Source organism: Sceloporus occidentalis, unplaced genomic scaffold (genome assembly GCF_023333645.1).
Source record: "Sceloporus occidentalis isolate IW3139 unplaced genomic scaffold, rSceOcc1.0.p SCAF_4, whole genome shotgun sequence".
Taxonomy (NCBI): Eukaryota; Metazoa; Chordata; class Lepidosauria; order Squamata; family Phrynosomatidae; genus Sceloporus; species Sceloporus occidentalis.
The window spans coordinates 45779692-45797513 of NW_028316984.1; the positions used below are offsets into that span (position 1 = coordinate 45779692).

The 17822-nt window shown below is 39.1% G+C and overlaps 1 protein-coding gene across 1 annotated transcript; it reads left to right on the forward strand.

Moving 5' to 3' along the window:
- The first annotated feature begins 3007 nt into the window (after positions 1 to 3007).
- On the forward strand, positions 3008 to 17194 carry CD302 (CD302 molecule). Its single transcript, XM_089519919.1, has 6 exons — positions 3008 to 3257; positions 9982 to 10092; positions 11245 to 11367; positions 12598 to 12771; positions 14086 to 14112; positions 15768 to 17194. The coding sequence occupies exons 1-6, from the start codon at positions 3146 to 3148 to the stop codon at positions 15959 to 15961; spliced, it is 741 nt and encodes a 246-aa protein (XP_089376045.1). The 5' UTR covers positions 3008 to 3145; the 3' UTR covers positions 15962 to 17194.
- The last annotated feature ends 628 nt before the right edge of the window (positions 17195 to 17822 follow it).

Here is a 17822-nt window from a genome sequence, read left to right on the forward strand (position 1 = left end):
GACCCAGGCCAACTATAAGTAATCCTCCCAAATTATGGTAAGCATTTTCATTGTTTGTCAAATTCAACAGAATATCAATGGGAGTAGTTAACTTTGGCTGGATTGTGAATCTCATAGCAATGTGTTATCGCAGTCATATATTGTTGATGTGTTAATAAAAACAACACTGATACCCTCTGCTGGTCAAAGTGCATATAACTATTCAATGAAAAGCAGCCATTTGTGGAAGTCACTTTGAAGACTGATAAACTCAGAACCTACTTGAAAGATCCAGAACCTACTTGGGAAAAAAGTGTACGTATGTATCAACTTATGGGGGAAAAAATTCAGGTAAAGGATATAATGATAGCCAGCATCATAGTTCCTAGCCTCCTTATGTCTTGGATGCAGTAAGTAAAAAAGACAATACGAAAAGTCAGATGTGTCCCTGCCCCCCCCATTCATCACAGTGAGTGTGTTGTAATTATCTTCTAACATGTTATGCTGCTTTATTTTTTCTCCATGTGCTTCATTTACTAGATGAGTAAGTGGTGGTTCACCAGGGAATCACTGACCTATTTCTATTGAAATCATCAAGGATCAGATTTTTGCAAAAAATGCTTTAATCTCCTCTAGCAAAATGCTTCTGATGTTTTGTTTTCTTAAGCAAGTGTATGCTTTCAGTATCGCTTATTAACAGATGTTGTCTGCCTTAATTGTTAAGCAATTCTGAGGGCCCGCTGGCATTTTGTAACTTTAAACACATTGGTAAAACAGAGGACCTAGGAAAAAGGAAAAAGAGAGCATATTAAGACTGGTCAGCCCAGCTCTGCAAAAAGAAATGTTTACTCTGTTAGCCTGATTTTCCAGTTCATGTAATTTGTGAATATCAGGATCATTAATTTAGTTGGAATTTCACATGTTATACATTTGACAGGCTTGGAAATTAACATTTTAAAATAGGCCAGCTAATCATAGCACAGAAAAGGGTAACTCATGACCCAAATTTGCAATGCTTGCCAAAAAAAAACTTTTTCAAAAAGTATCAGATAGAATGTGAAATTGGGACTAGATTGGCATGTTTTACCTCAACACCACCTAAAGCTTTCCTAATGCAAATGCATGAAGGCTTCTTAAGAAATTCAGCATCCCCTGACTAAGAGAGGGGCCTGCTGCTTCACAAAGGCTGGAGACATACTGGATTCCAAAGCAAGTACCTTTTTGTGTTGCAAATGGATGTTAAATTTCCTGGACTTTGAGAATATCCCAATAGCCACAAGGCCAGACTGCAAGATCCATACTGAGAACAAAAACAGCAAAATGCAGGCCTATGACTAACATCTTCATTTCCCCCTCCCCTATAGTTTTTAACCCCTTTGCCTGATGGAGAAGCCAATGAGGCTTCAAAAGCTTGCAAAATGTATTTTGTGCATTTTGGCTGGCCCATAATATCACTGTTTGGTGGATTTTGGATATTATCAAAAGGTCCTCCATTTTGCAGTGCCTTGACCCCTCAGCCATGAGGACCTATGGTCACCTTGTCCTGAGCAGAAGGCTGAAATGTAGGCTAGGTCCTGGAATAATAAAGGATGACCATCCCCAGCTCTGGCCACTCTGTCCTGGGCATAAGGTTGAAATGTAATAATAATAATAATAATATATAACACACACATATATATATATATAATAAATAGTAATACATAAATAGATAATAAATCAATAAAAATAGTAATAACAACCCTAAATAATAAATATAATATAATAATCTTTAACTTATAATATAAATATAAATAATAATTATATAAATAGATAATATATAATAAATAAATAATAATAAATATAAATAATAAATATAAAATAATATTATAATCTATAACACATATATATGTACACATAATATAAATAATAATAAAGCTAAATAATAAATATAAAATAATATCTATATATGTACACATAATATGAATAATAATAAAGCTAAATAATGAATATAATGTAATAATGTAACACACACACACATATATATTATTCTTATTTGTATTATATAAATCGATAATAAATAATAAATCTAAATAATAAATATAACATTATAGAAGTTTATTGTTAAAAGCTAAAAGCTGTCACAATATAAAATAGATCCAAACAGTAAATACAAAAACAGTATATAAAACAAAAACCAAGGCACAAAAACCACAAATAAAACAAAATGGTAAAATTAGTAAGAGAGGCCCATCAACAAAAAACAGTAATACATCATAAATGATAAAATAATAAAAACATAAAACTAGAATGGTTCTAGCCATCGTTCAATATACAATACAATACAATACAATATAATAATATATAACACACAAACACATGCACATATGTATAATAAATAACATTATTGTATAAAGATAATAAATAAATTTAAAGAATAAATATAATACAATAATATATAATATATATATAATATAAATAATAAATTAATATTATTATATAAATAAAGATAACAAATAATAATAAATCTAAATGAATATAACACTCTCATATATAATATTAATAATAAATTATTATATAATAAATAAATAAAATTTAACGCCCCCATATATATATATATATATATATTATTATTATTATTATTATTATAATATAAATAGAGATTACTTTTTTAAAGGTCAGCTACACCAAGAGAAACAAAAACAAACAAAAACCAGACTAAAACGCAGCCAAACAACTCACAAACATACAAGCTGTGTGGGAGAACAAGTGAGAGATATAAGTTCCTGGGTTTTTCTACTGATCTTACACATAATTTAAACTTCTGCTCCTCCGCTGAGATTTTAAAATACAAACATTAATAAAAAAGATTAACACACACACACACACACATATATATATATATATAAACATAAAACAACATTTCGTAATAACCGTATGTGACGTTTTCTAGTGGAAAGCAAGCAAGAAAAAAGAAATCTACTCATATCTATATCTATATCTATATATCTATCTCTATAAAATAAGTGACTAATAAGTGCTAGGGGAGGCGTCCTTCTTCCTTCCTCCGGCCTGGCGTTGCCTGAGGCCCATCCCCGTCCCCCTGCCTGGCCCTGAAGGGAAATGGCCACTAGGGCTGGCCCCCTGCGCCTGCTGCGAGGCCGAGAGGGAGGCTGAGGGCCCCGGGGCCATGGGCGCCCCTACATCGCTCCCTGGCACCGCCTTGGCCTTGGCCTTGGCCTTGGCCCTCCTCCTGGGTGCCTCCGCCGCCTGGCCCTCGCCCGCCGCCTCAGGATCCGTGGGTAAGGCCTGTCCTCCTCTCCCTCCCTCCCTCCCTCCCTCCTGCTGGGGCTTCCAGAGGGCAGTGGGGCGGCCATGGAGGGAGGGCCACGACAAGGCACCGCAAACACGGGGAGGGGAGGGGAGGGGAGGGGGGCATCATGGGCCAATAAAGAAGCTAAAAACGCTGACAGGGACATACATTTCTGCTTCCTAGTTATGCTCAGAATGGAGGACCTTCTGGGGAAATGGAGGGCATGGCCAAAGCAATGCTAAAAACACGCATATAAATGCAGATCCATGCTCCTTAGTCATGCTCAAAATGGAAGGCCTTTGGGAATGTCTCCCCTCAGAAGATGGGAAATGTCGGGCCTCTCTCTTCGCTCCCTCGGGCTCCTTTTTGACATCCCACTTTATAATGTTATTTTTACAGTGAAATGGCACTCTCTCCTCAGAGGCTGAGCAGAACAAGTCCTCCCTCCAAAGGAGGAAAACACACCGCAAAATGGAGGACCTTCAAGAAAAAGAGGATATTCCCAAAGACAAGCTCAAAGCACTCCTGTGAATGTAGAGTCATGCTTCCTAGTCATGCTCAAAATGGAGGATGTTTTGGAATCTCTCCTGGACAGAAGGCTGAAATGTAGGACAGGTCCTGGGAAAGGAGGGCGTCTGGTCCCCCTGTCTCCTCCTGACCCATGCTCACCTCAGCGCCCAAAAGGGAGGGAGCAATGTCTCTGGTAAGATCAGTGCCACTGTTGAAATGATGCAGTCTGGCACCTCTTTCAGTGCTGTGGAAGCCTGGGATCTGGAGTTTTACAAGGCCTTCAGCCTTCCCTGCCAAAAGAGTGCTGGTGCCTCACCAAACTGCAAACCTCAGTATTCCCTAGGATGGAGTCCTGGCACTTAAAAAGTGGTGTCAGTTGGCATTGTAGAGAGAGTAGAGGCAAGTTAGGATGACTAGGGAGACCTGAGTTTAAATGATATATTCATAGCATCATAGAGTTGGAAGAGACCCCAAGGGCCCTGATCCAGTCCAACCCCATTCTGCCATGCAGGAACTCTCAATCAAAGCATCCCCATTGACAGATGGCCATCCAGCCTCTGCTTAAAGACCTCCAAGGAGGGAGACTCCACTCCTAGAAAGGAGTGTGTCCCACTGTCTCAGCCCTACAACTAACTAATACATTTCCTTATAGATACGAACTCATCATGGACAAACCTCTCAGCCTAACTAGCCTCACAGGCAAAGTGACCAGGGGTCCTCCTTTTCCAGGACATGGCCTAAAATGCCCTCCATTTGGAACATGACTGAGAAGCATGAACTTACATTTATTATTTTTAGTTTTTATTTTGTCATGTCCTAACATTTTCTTGAATGTCCTACATTTTGTGGTTCCTTGTCCTCCTTTGCACTTATGACTTCTGATCACCCCGTTGTCAGGGTTGTCGTCCTAAGGATAATGTGAGAGGGCTGTGGGTGCTTCTGAAGCAACAAGCTCTCATTGGGAAGGGGGGGGGGATTAATGCTTCCCAGTAATAAAAAGGAGGAGGGGGAAAAAGAGAAATATGGCACATCTTTAAGAATAACTGTCTAAAGGTGCTGCAACATACTAACAGGGCTACTACATCTTTGTAGACATCCTAATAAGCATGTGTGCAGATTTCAGGTTTGCTCCCTAATAAATATGCATTGTATTGTAGGCTTAATCTGGGCCAAAGACCTTCCTTTGAGTCTGTTTTTAATGTGATGGTTTACAATGACAGAAGCCTTGCATACCAGCATCTCTCTCTCATTAAACAGTGAAACAAAACATGTGAGATATAAAGCAGAAACTGAAGTTGTTGGATCATTGTTGCAAAAAATAATGGACAATTTCTGACTATGATTATTTCATCCTGCCAAGATTTAGCAATATGATTTTGACTAATATGACAATGAAAGATCCCAATAAACTCACATTTGCGCTAGTGCTAGCCCTTAAATTTTATTCCACAAGTTATTTCTGTAGTATTTGTTACTGTATTCCTTCAAGTTGTTTTCAACTTGTGGTGACTCCAAAGCAAACTTGTCATGGGGGTTTCTTGCCAAGATTTGTTCAGGGGGAGTTTGCTTTTGCCTTCCTCTGAGGCTGAGAGAGTGTGACTTGGCTAAGATCACTCAGTGGGTTTCCATAGCTGAGCAGGGGTTTGAACCCTGGTCTCCAGTGCTCAAATCACACTACCAGACTGGCTCTACTTTCTATAGAATAAGACCTATGAAAAAAAAAGAGGAAGAGAAGTGTGTTCACTTATCAAATATATTAAAAATTTCAGTACATTTGGTTGTAGATATTATGAACTGAGTCCACAGCTGAATGAAGGCAGGGTTTTGCCAGGATAAGTGAATGTGTACTACAATATAGTATGTGGTGTCATGTTTTTCAGCCACCACCATCATCAGAGGAATCAAATAAGATGATGGGGATATTAATTTCCTGTTTTGTCCATAAGAAAATGAGAAAGTTGCATTATGTTGGGGAGTTGTTTTGTTCAAAGTCTGTTTGGCTGAGACTATAGCTATTGAGAAACACAAAAGCAAAGCAAACAAAGCCTTCAGACATAGAGACTGGGAAGAAAAGCCTTAACAGAGTTAGATCTGTTCTATCAAATAAATGCAAATTAATTTCTAAACCCTATACTAAATGTGTCCGGGGAAGCATGTGTGCAGTCTCATTTCTATAACAAGATTGTCTGTAGCAATGATAGGAATATGCCTGGCACAAAATTATTAAAAGCTAACTGAACTCAGTCATAATTTGTGGCATAGTGGTTTGAGTGTTGGACTACAACTCTGGAGACCAAAGTTTGGATCCCCACTCAGCCATGAACTTACTGGATGACCTTGGGAAAATCACATCATCTCAGCCTCAGGGGAAGGCTATGGTAAACCTTCTCTGAACAAATCTTGCCAAGAAAACCCTATGATAGATTTGCCTTAGCATCACAACAAGTTGGAGGTATACAACACCAGCACCAAAATGTTGTTTTGCTGTCAGGGTGAGGACCCAATTGTGAAATAACTGGTAACAAGGGAGAAGTCACTTAGGGTGGGGTGAGGCAAAAGTATAAGACCTGGTTGCTATGGGCTTGAGATCCCTGAGATGGATTAGGACTTAATCATACTTGTGGTGTATCTACACTGTAAAAATAATGCAGTTTGACACCACTTTAACTGCAGTGGCTCCATCCTACAGAACACTGGTATTTTTAGTTTTGTAAAGCACCAGCAGTCTGGCAGAAAAGGCTGAACACCTTGTAAAACTACACATCCCATGATTCTATAGGATGGAGCTACAGCACTTTAAGTGGTGTCAAACTGTGTTATTTCTGCAATAACTTTGCTCTGTAGTAACTCTTAAGTCAACAGTCTCTGGAACCCAGATGGCAGAAAATAATTAGCTCCATCCTCTATTCTCTCTCTCTCTCTCTCTCTCTCTCTCTCTGCCCTGATAAGCCTTTGTTTCTAGAAAAAAACAAAGTCGATCCTGTAAGTCTTAATTTAGCTTTTGAATGAGTTTACATACATCCATCTCCTCCCAGTATTTCTGAATACTGGGAGGAGTATGACTAATAGGAGTGGTGGAGCAGCATGCACCAGCATCCTCACTCATTCCTGTTAAATCAGATTTGTAAAGATTTGGGGCTTTTATGCCCAATTGGGTCATGTGCCCAGACTGCAATCCAGAGAGGAAGTGGAAAATGGCAGTCACAGTTTATATAGAATCATAGAATTACAGAGTTGAAAGAGACTACAGGGATCACCCAGTCCAACCCCCTGCCATGCAGAAACTCACAAAACACCCCAGAAAGATGGCCATCTGGCCTCTGTTTAAAGACCTCCAAGGAAGGAGAATCCACCACCCTCCGAGGGAGTGTGTTCCACTATCATTTCATCTATTCCCCTGTTTCTCTTGCCTGTTATTGATCAGGACTCCATGCATTCTGTTCAAGTGATGCGGCAGGGAGGGTGGGTGACTGAGGGACTCAAATAGGAGAAGCCACGGCTTCTGAGCCTTCTATTTCAGTGCAGAATGTAAGAGTGTTTCAGTGATCACTGGATGGCAGCTATTACTCTATGTGTAAACAGAAAGTTGCTTGCTGTTTACCCTATGTGCAAACAGAAGGCTGGCCATCAAATAATGTAGCATTTCCAAAACCACATATAATTTATAAATTAGAATGTTTAATAGAGACCTAGTGCAATTATGAACTTGAGGTTTGTGAGTGATTCCTGTGTCCTTTTTATTCCATTGAAACTACTGGGGGGGGGGGGGGGATAGTCAATTGTAACCGAGAGACCTCAGGTTATAGGTAAAGTTCTGAAAAATGACTATTGGCACACAAAGAATTTGGTCTTTGGCAAGCCATGAGTAACGTGGGCGAGATTTATAGGGGCAAACCAAACCCATATTCTCTGTCATTTCACCATTGGCTGATTGATCTGGAAGCCAGTGAGAAGGCCATTTATGAAATAGTTATTAGAAACTGCCTACACTTGAAGTCATTGGGCCTCTTGCATTCCGGTTTGTTTTGCTACTAATGAAGCTGATGTAATTTGTCTTTTGCAGGATGAACATACTGTAATTAAATGCATAATTTAAATAAACGGTGGGAATCATGCAGCTTTCTAGATGTTGTTGGATTGCAAGTCCCAACAGTCCTAGCCAGTTTAGCCAATGGTGTGCTGGGATATGTAGTTCAGTAGCATTTGGAGGGTGGCACAATCCCTCCAGTTAGAAAGGCTTATTGCAAGTATGGAAGAGTCACTTACATCAAGACGAACTGGCACAGATAAGCATCTGTCAATGATCATTGTTAGAGCTACTGAACTGCTTAAAGAAAATGTGATATATTCTGAGTTCTTCTGCTAAATTGTTCCTCAGAAATACAGTATTTGCCTTGGAGAAGACAAACATGCTAACATTTAATGCTTACTTCCTTTTAAACTGATTTCGAAGAGGAACTATTATTTTTAAATATGATGAGATTATCATTTTTCAAATTGGATACTGAGTTTTCAAGCACTATTTGTTAGTTCCTGTATATCAAAGGGGAAACCTTGGACTCTCCATAAGTTTTGGACTCCATCTCCCATAGTCCCTTATCATTGGCAATGCTAGATGGAGCTGACGGGAGTTGTAGGATGAACGTTTGGAGGCCCAACGGTCCCGCAAACTTGATTTAACTCATAAAAGGTCAGGATTCCTTAATTCTGTTTCTAGTTTGCAAACCTGACTTAATACCAAAACGTGAGGTAAGAGTGAATGAAGGTGAATTTTAGAAGATGCTTTGGAAATCACCCATATTTTTAAAAATAACATCTTAAAAACTTTAAGACATGTGAGCCAAAACCAGAATTCTTAGGAGGGGTGCTTAGTTTTAGATTTTACCCAGCATACTTTTCAGTGGTAGATTATTTACAGTTTAACAGATGAGCAGTATGATCCTGATTGGCACTTTCATTAGATCAAAACTAATATTTTCTGGGTGCTCCATCTAAAAGGTTACCAGCTGCAAATTGGGCTGCCCGGGATAAATTCCAACAGAAACAGCCCAAGATCCTGTGGTGCCTGATTCAGAAAATTCAAATGGTACCCCCTGCCATGTTGTTGCTGTTCTTGTTGTATGCCTTCATATCATTCCAATTTATAGCAACCCTAAGGCAACCCTGTCATGAGGGTTTCTTGGCAAGATTTGTTCAGAGGACGTTTGCCATTGTCTTCCCCTGAGGCTGAAAGCATGTGACTTGCTGAAGGTGACCTGGTGGGTTTCCATGGTCAAGCTGGGAATTGAACCCTGGTCTCCAGAGTATTGTAGTAATCCAACACTCAAACTGCTGTACCAATACTTTATGGTAAAACTATATATATAATAACGGAGAATTTCCTAGCCTTTAATGTTATTCCAGAATGTGTTAACTAGGCCAGGAGTCTCATTGACTACATGTCAGAATCATACTGAATACTGAAATTAGCATGAATCAGTATGAAGCAAATCAGAGATTTAAGAAGGTTGCAATGATACTAGAAATGAAAACAAACTTTTTTACTATATCGGTTGAAAACGCTGGAAATATGATTATTGATATATTTCATACTGCTTGGTATCATATTTTTATATAGCACACTATCTTAACCTGGTAAAAATGAATGAAATTTGCCACAGTGGCAAATGGATCAATTTGAACAGAAATGGTATTGTTAAACTGAGAAATGGTTCATCTACAGTGCAGGAGGTGATCTTGGAAACATCTCATCCACCTAGTCACCATGAGTCAGGGTTGACTCGAAGACAGTTAATAACAACAAGTCACAAGCCGTTTAAACTTTTTAAAGTCCAAACCAGGTTTAGGTGATCTTGGAAGCTAGTTTAGGTGGTCAAAAAACAGTGATGTACTGTATAGTCTCTAAAGTGCTCACCAGACAATAATCTGGCCACTGCCTGTTGCACTAGACTAGTTGAAACTAATAAGAGAAGCAAGTGACTAAAGATCTAGCTAGAATGTTACTAATAGAATAGTCAAGATGGCTCAAGCCAGACTAGCAGCTGAATTTGTTGTTTATTTTTAGAGAAATATCTAGAACCATAATTGCATCTTTTGTTTTGTAAAGTGCCCAAGACTCCCAACACGCTGGCTGTGTCAATTGAATTGTTAGTAGCAATGGTAGGATAGTAGCAATGATGATAACTATTCTCATCCTTGTGCAGAATGTCCATCTTCCGCTTGGATTTCATTTGGAAAGAGCTGCTATCTTTTGCTTCTGGGACCGTTAGAGACTCACAGTATTGATGATGCCAGGGAGTACTGCAAAGGCAATGGTAATCCAATTGATCTCTCTCCCACCCCAAGCCACCCCTTTTGAGTTCACTAATGAGATAGCGTAGGCTATATGTGAAGGAGAGCTTGATTATTGTAGCATCTTAATTACTGTTTGGAATACTGAGAGTCATGATAATAAGGATGATTATATATCACAGAGCATTACACCAATCTGGATAGATGTTATCCTGTTAGGAACAATATTGAGATTGCGCCTAAAGCTTCATGGCTGTTTCATTCAATTTAACTAGTTCTTTTTTCTTTTGTTCTGATTGCAAAAATACAATTGCACAATCTTTCAGTTAATTGATCTCATTGGCAGCCTTTATGTAGATGCGGTTGGAATGTGCAGCCAGGGGGACAACTGTTTTCCATAAGAGAGAAATCATGGGAGTTGTAGTCCAGTAGTTTCTGGTTACCCCCTTCCCCTCTGTTAGCACAACATGTTTCCGACTTTTTATTTTTAGGAAATACTTTTCACATGGAATTGTCTATAACACCTCTCTCCAGCCTATGTCATAGCAGACTGTGTTGTATATTTGGGGGCATGTGATGAACTGGAGTGTTGGGGCTTACCATTACCAGATGAAGCAAAGAATATGCCTTAAGACACCCAGTGTTCTCCTTCAACTACAGATTGTTGGAGAGGAGGAATGGAGGTGGACAGAAAAGGCTATCTCTGAGGAATGTTTATCCGCCACTGTTAAGTTTTTCTTCATCAGATGCCCTAAGCAGCTTTCAAGATTTCCCAATAACTGAAAATGACTGACCTAGCCCAATTATGTCATCCAGATGTTGTGACAATCTTTGTTGTTCATCTACTGAACATTTTAAAGGCAGTTTAGGTTGTCTAGCTTTCAAAATCCCCACAAATACCTGCCTTTTATCCTAGTGAGATAGTTTTTAAACATGGAATCTAAATGATTAGTGTCTTCACTCTTGAATTACCATCCCTTTGTGTAATTCACACTGTGACTTGTGTATAGCATAGTGGTTGCTACTCTCCACAGCAACAAATATACAGAAGCAAAATTTAATGGGGTAGTGTTTAAACAAATATGAAGTAACAGGCATGTGATTTGTTTGCATTTGGCTTGTTTTAGACTACAGTTACGAAATTTGATTTTGTTGTTTTCTCCCCACTAATGCAGCCTCTGGAGCTGATATTATTAGCATAAATAACAAAGAAGAAAATACCTTTATCCAAAATAGTTTCCACACTCATTGGCATGGCCCTGAATATATATCGTTGGGCATGTTTTTTGACACAGATGGTAAGTGACTCAGACGCATTCTTCCCCTCCTTCCCTCCCTCCCTCCCTGCCTAAATATTTGTATCCCCATAATACATTATACAATCTCATGGCAGTATATTTTTCTTTTCCTTTTTCTTCTTTTTTTGGGGGAGATACATATTCGCAGTTTAAAAACTCCATAGGTTCTTCACAGTAAAGCTACCTGTTATGGAAAGAACTATTTTGAAGCTCCCCAAAGATAGCTAAAAACATAAGCGAACACTATTGTTGGAAATGGTCACCCAGGCTTGGGAGCAGGAGCATGTGGGGGCCACAGAAAATAATCCTTGAGAAGTACAAAGACTGACCCCCCCCCCAATTAAACACAAGGAGTGGTATACAGCCTCCAGCACTGTACTGGTTGGAAAGAAGATGAAGTGGGGTAGCCTGGTGCTGATAGGAATTTAGATCATATTAGATACTAGATCATACTACATAAATTACTCTTTGAAATGTTATCCTCTGAGGATAGCATTTAATGGTTGTTACCTTGTTTATTAATTATGACATCATATGCCTGACTCATACCATCTCAATTCACTTTTATGGCCATTGTGCATGCAGTGACCAAAAGCTGCTTCTCCCCACACACCTTTTCAGGGGCATAGCCTGCCCTCCCCCCACATGGCCATTTATGTGTTGCTGGAGAGCACTGGCATGAGCAAAGGTGTTTCCACCTCTCTTCCTGGAGTGCTTACAACAGGCATTCTCAAATGCCTGAGAGCTCTATAGGAGGTTCTCTGTAGATGGTCCCTGCAGTTGCCTTTTGCAATGCATCCAGCTCCAGGAAGAGAGCTGGACAGATGCAGCTCTGCTCACTCCCATCTTCTCCAGTAACATGTTGGGGCCATTTCTTCCAATGCAAGTTTCAGCCAATGTGTTTTCCAAAGCAAGCTCTAGTCCACAAAAACATATAGCACACTACAATGCTAAATGTATTAACTCAGAAGTTGGTCCTGTTGAACTTAGCAGTTCTCAAGCCCGTGTTTAGAATTGCACAGTTTCTGCTTAAAGTGACACAGGAGTCTTTGTAGTGCTTTTTTTTTTTTTTGGCTTCTTCTCTCTCTGCGCCCATCTAACAAATCTGCATATGGGTATTACCAGTGTTCTGGCATTTAAAGGTTCCCCCCCCCCTTGTTTTATTGGTCTGCCCTTTTGAACAAAACAACAACAAATGCCTCTTTGGATTTTCCATGTTGTTTATTTCAGATGATACTTTCAAATGGTATGATAAATCCAAAGTGAATTTTACAAACTGGATGAATGAAGAAAGTAATGAGGAACTCCTCAACACCTGTGCCACTATGCACACTACCTCAGGTGGATGGGAAAAAACAACTTGTGAGGACCTCCCATTGACTCAGATCCTCTGTGAAACTGCCAGTATGTAAATTATGTGACAAGATTTTTTTCGTGATGCACTGTAAAGTGTTTCTGTATGATCCTGGGGATTCCATAGATAACTGAATTGCACACAGGTCTTTATAAGTTTCTCTTGTGGATAAAGTGGGTTGGGTTGGGTCCAGAGAAAGCTTCCCATGGACAGGTTAATTCCTTCTGTTACACAGAGTTGAGGTTTTTTATCCACTCAGGCTTTCCCGTTGGTTGAAAGAAGGAAGGGGACAAATTGATTTTTTCATGTCAGGCCACCTTGGGGAAAAAGATAGTTATCCCTTGCTATCCACAAGGAACCCTGGTGGCACAGTGTTAAATGCATGTACTGTAGCCACTCACTCACAAACCACAAGGTTGTGAGTTCAATCCCAGCCAGGGGCTCAGAGTTGACTCAGCCTGGCATCCTTCCAAGGTCAATAGGCATTTGATAGGGGCAATTAGCTTACAGTTGTAAACCGCTTAGAGACTACTCAGTGCAGTATACAAATGAAGTCATATATAAATGAAGCTGCTATTGCTATCCAGTTCACAACCCGCCCCCCTACAGATAGCAGAAACCTTGTGACCTCAAGTCCCGTTGTTTTCAATGCATGCTCATTTAAAAAGCTAGGGCGTGTCATCCATGGAAGCTCAAATCTGTGTAGGGCAAGCCCACAGTTGGCACGGGCACACTGTATAAAGTAAATAAATAAAGGAATAAATAATAGGTAACATGAACATTAGAAGGTTCAGATAGTCAATAAAATCTCCTAGATATTACAGGCTTATTAGAAGACTACTGCAGGAGCAAGTACCAATCGTGCATCTCGTGATGCAGTAGTACAGTCAGCCCTTGATAAATGTGGGGGATCTGTTCCAGACCACCACCCTTGAAAAAAACCAAAAAGATAAAACTGCATGCCTTGAATGTATTTTGAATATGTTTGCATAATCGACTCCATCATTATTTGAGTGCTGACACATATGAGCAACCAAACTCAAAGATGAAACTGCATGCCTTGAATGTATTTTGAATATGTTTGCATAATCGACTCCATCGTTATTTGAGTGCTGACACATATGAGCAACCAAACTCAAAGATGAGCATAGCAGTTCCACAGTGTGAATAACAAACCTCAAATGCCTGAAATTATTTGCAGTCATGCTAAAAAGAATGTAGGAATGACCCCTTAGTTGGCTATACCTTTCATTGTCTATTGAGTATAGCTCTGCAAGTATTGTAACTCCTCTTTTTGGGGACTGAGTAGAATGCTTAAAAAACATTAATTTTTTTTAAATTTTCTTTTGCATGTACACTTGTAGTTCTGTATGAAAAGGAGTATTTACTGGGTGAGTATACTCTTCTGTTTTTTATGTTCTCCTGTAGCCAAACTCTGGTAAGACAGTATTTTGTCATGATTAGCACTTGTTCTTTCTGTCTGAAGAAAACTGAAATGTTCTTGCTTACCAAGAGTTGGATCCACATTCAATTATTGCTAGAGCAGACTACTGAAATCAATTGGGACTGGTATTAGCAATGACCAAGTCAATTCCCATTGATTGAAACGATTCTGCTTTTTTAACTATCGACTAAATCTGGATCAAAGTCCATGTGGTCTGCCTAGATACACAAGTGTTTGTGGTTAATGGTCTCTCTTCATTGTTTTGTGTGAAACAGATTCTCAGCATTCAGGCCGAATTAAATTTTGATGGTATAAGCTATTAGTAACTCCACCCAGCACTTTCAATTAACTGTTATTCTTGTTATTCACCAGAGTAGGTCCCTGATTGAGTACCAAAGGAGCTGTCAAATGAAAGAGAAACAGCAAGAGTAATTAGAAATCTTACATGGGCATAGTTGTTAATGATGCTGATTGGTAGGAAACAAGCATTTTTGGAGTTAGAATACATAGTACAAAGTAAAATGTAAGAAAAAAGAGGCCAAAGTAGATACCACCTATATTTGCAAATTGACAAATTTTAGTAAAAAGAATTCTCTTTGAAAATCTGGATCAACTTATGCACAGTTCAGTGCGGAGTTCTATAGTTGATGTGGGGTAGCTTTATCTTGAATGAACACACTGGCTATGGCCCTCGTAGGTATATGTCAATGTAATTGCGAGTCTGCAGAGAAGATGCTGTTGCTACACAAAGCCTAGTTTTGTGGAGGGCACGGTCTCCAGCGCCTCCTTCTTGACCTCCTCTTCCCTTCCTGGGCTGGAGGACAGCTGCCTTGCTCTCTTTGGTTGCTGACCAGAAGGGCTCTCTCTCCACCTCCTTCTTCCACTTTCCCCCCTCCCTGTGCTTCTCTCCAGAATTTCTTTTGACGAGGTGCCAGTTGTTTCTTCCACTGGTTTTCTACACCCTGCCATACTGCTCAATCCTGTCTCTTTTCTCTCTGTGTCCCCTACACCCTCAGTTTCTTCCTTTATCTCTTTCCTCAGCAGCTCTCATCACAATTCCTGTCCAGCTCCTATATCCGGTTAGTTTCCTCTCTTTCCTTTGTCTTTATTTCTCTGTTTCCCACTTTCCTGCACCTACCATTTTTCTCTCCTTCATTGTCTTTTTCCTTTGACCCACTCCTTTGGCAGTGCATGGCTGGTTGGCTGGCTATTTCCCTTCTTCCACCATTCACCATTCCCCACAATATCCTGCATTATAGGATGAGCTAGTCAACTGGCTCTCCAGATGTTTGGACTACAACTTCCATAATCACTACTATGCTGGGGACTTGTAGGCCAAACATATCTGGACTGTTACATTTGGTTAATATGTAAGGTCTTTCAAGTGTTAATGTGGGGATGTCAGTATCAAACCAATTGCCCATTCTTGTAGTAATATGTAGAAGTGAAATATGAAATAAAGGTTATAAGATGGTAATTCCACAGAAATCTCCAGTAACTGCTAGACTAGTTTGACAGTTAACAAACATTTACAACTTTGCTGCAGCAGTAATGTGCGTAATTTGATTATATACCTTGGATGGAATCCCTGTATTGTTTCAGAGAAAGCCTGGACAACTACCTTAGTCATAACTTCAACAATAGTTGTGGCAGTGTCTGCAGCATTTCTCTGGTTCCTTTACCAAAGGAGGGTTTCTTCTGGAACAAGATGTATTGTACACAATCCTGCCATTCAAGTTTCATCAAACAGTGACGAAGAGGTTCTTATAGAAGAGGAAAATGAATACACTGCTTAACTTCCACTCATTTATAATACATAGTTACAGAAAGGACCAAGAGCACATTCTGTGAACAATAATGGAAGAACCCACAACAGCTTTAATCTTCAAGTATTAATGTAATTGTGCTTCCTCATTTTCTATGTAACTGTTTCACATTTTTCTGCAATTTGTCCTTTACTTTTGTAAATTGCCGTTTACTTTCATTGTATTTTTGACCATGCCAGTAGTCTCAACAAAGCTTAATGATTTGTAGGTATGGTTGTTTTTTAAAAAATGACTGCAGAAAAGTATTTATAGCCAACCCTCCATATCCATGCATTCTGTATGGATTCAGCCATTACAGTAAATTCCAAAAAGCAAACCTTGATTTTGCCATTTTATATACATGCACAATTTTACTATGCTATTGTATTTAATGGAATATGAGCATCCAGAGATTTTGGTATCCATGGGGTGTTCTGCAAGCCAAACCCCTGCAGATACCAAGGGTCCATTGTATATGCATAGAATGTAGCAATCATGCTCAACCTAGCATTAAACCCTTGGGGAATGTTTAACATCTCCAAGTGAAGTTATGGTATTTCAAGGTGCTTAGTTATAGCTAGATAACATCTGATGTTTACAAGTTATCCTAATCTAGAATGGTAACTAATCAGAAAAACTCTTTAAAATCTGCCTCAGGTACAGAAGTGATAGTATTATCGGATGTATGTTTAAGCAACTGCTAATACCAACTAGGGTAGATCATTAAATCACTTGCCAAATTATGAGTCAGCACATAGGTAATTACAGTGGATTCAGTGGGTCTATTCTAGTTGGGATTAGCAGTTAATTTTGGGCCATTTGCTCCTGCTCAACAGCACTTCTGCTAAAACTTGTTTCTGAACAGCAGTGACAATTCTATTTCCATTCTTTCCAAATACCAGAATTCTTGTCATGGGTTAGAAGGAACCTCTGATTTTAAATTCTGATAGTAAAGCAAAGGCTGCAAAAAATCTGCTCCGGGTACTACTTGCACAAAGATGTGACATTTTAAAAACAGGTAAATCAGTCATTTCAGGCCATAAATTGTGGGAGTATTCAGGATGTTTTCAAGTTGTGGATTGTACTTTCATACAGGAGTCCTAAATACTTTCCACAACTGAAGGCCCAGTAGCACTATATTGAATACAGTACCACAATCTACATTACAAATTCTGTAACTTTGTTAAGTGTCGTATTGATGAATAAAGATTTTGCCTATTTTAACTGTTGTTATTCTTGGGAACACGCAGGAAGCAGAACATGGTCTTTTAAGAAGCCTCTCTAAAATGGTATACATAAAACAATGCAGTGTTTAGAAAAGCATAGGGAAGTATTGACAAGTGTAAAGAACTAAAAAGTAATTTCTAAAATGGCCAAGCAAGTTAAGTATTTGCTTAAGGCACATTATGCAACAAGTTTGCTGCATGTTAAATTACAGTGAGTAACTGAACTAGCATTTGTTGTGTTACATATCCTATGGATGCTTACATGGGAGTAAGTACACAGGGTTACATTGTAATAAACCATCATTTGAATGCCCGAACACAGAGGACATCTTCACTATGCTATTTGATCTCTTAATTTAAATAGAAGCACATGAAGACTTTAGTCTTGACATCTGCCTACTAGAGAAAGAGGGGTGACCAACCGACATCAGGATGCCCTTTCTACTGCTAGAAAATAGCAGTATAAAAAATCTGTATTTTTATCCTGTCCACTTGTATTTTTCAAACTGAACTATTAGATTCTGTATGCACGATAGACTTCTCCAGCTGTTTGCTGCTCTTTGCAAAGATTTTCCCAAAGTAGCAAGACTACTTATGCAGCACATCTGTTGTATTTTACAAAGGCA

Coding starts and splice junctions, on each gene's coding strand:
- CD302 (XM_089519919.1), top strand. CDS start 3,146: ATGGGCGCCCCTACATCGCTCCCTGGCACCGCCTTGGCCTTGGCCTTG. Junction 10,093..11,244: donor GGAGTACTGCAAAGGCAATG/GTAATCCAATTG, acceptor CCACTAATGCAG/CCTCTGGAGCTGATATTATT. Junction 12,772..14,085: donor GATCCTCTGTGAAACTGCCA/GTATGTAAATTA, acceptor GTACACTTGTAG/TTCTGTATGAAAAGGAGTAT.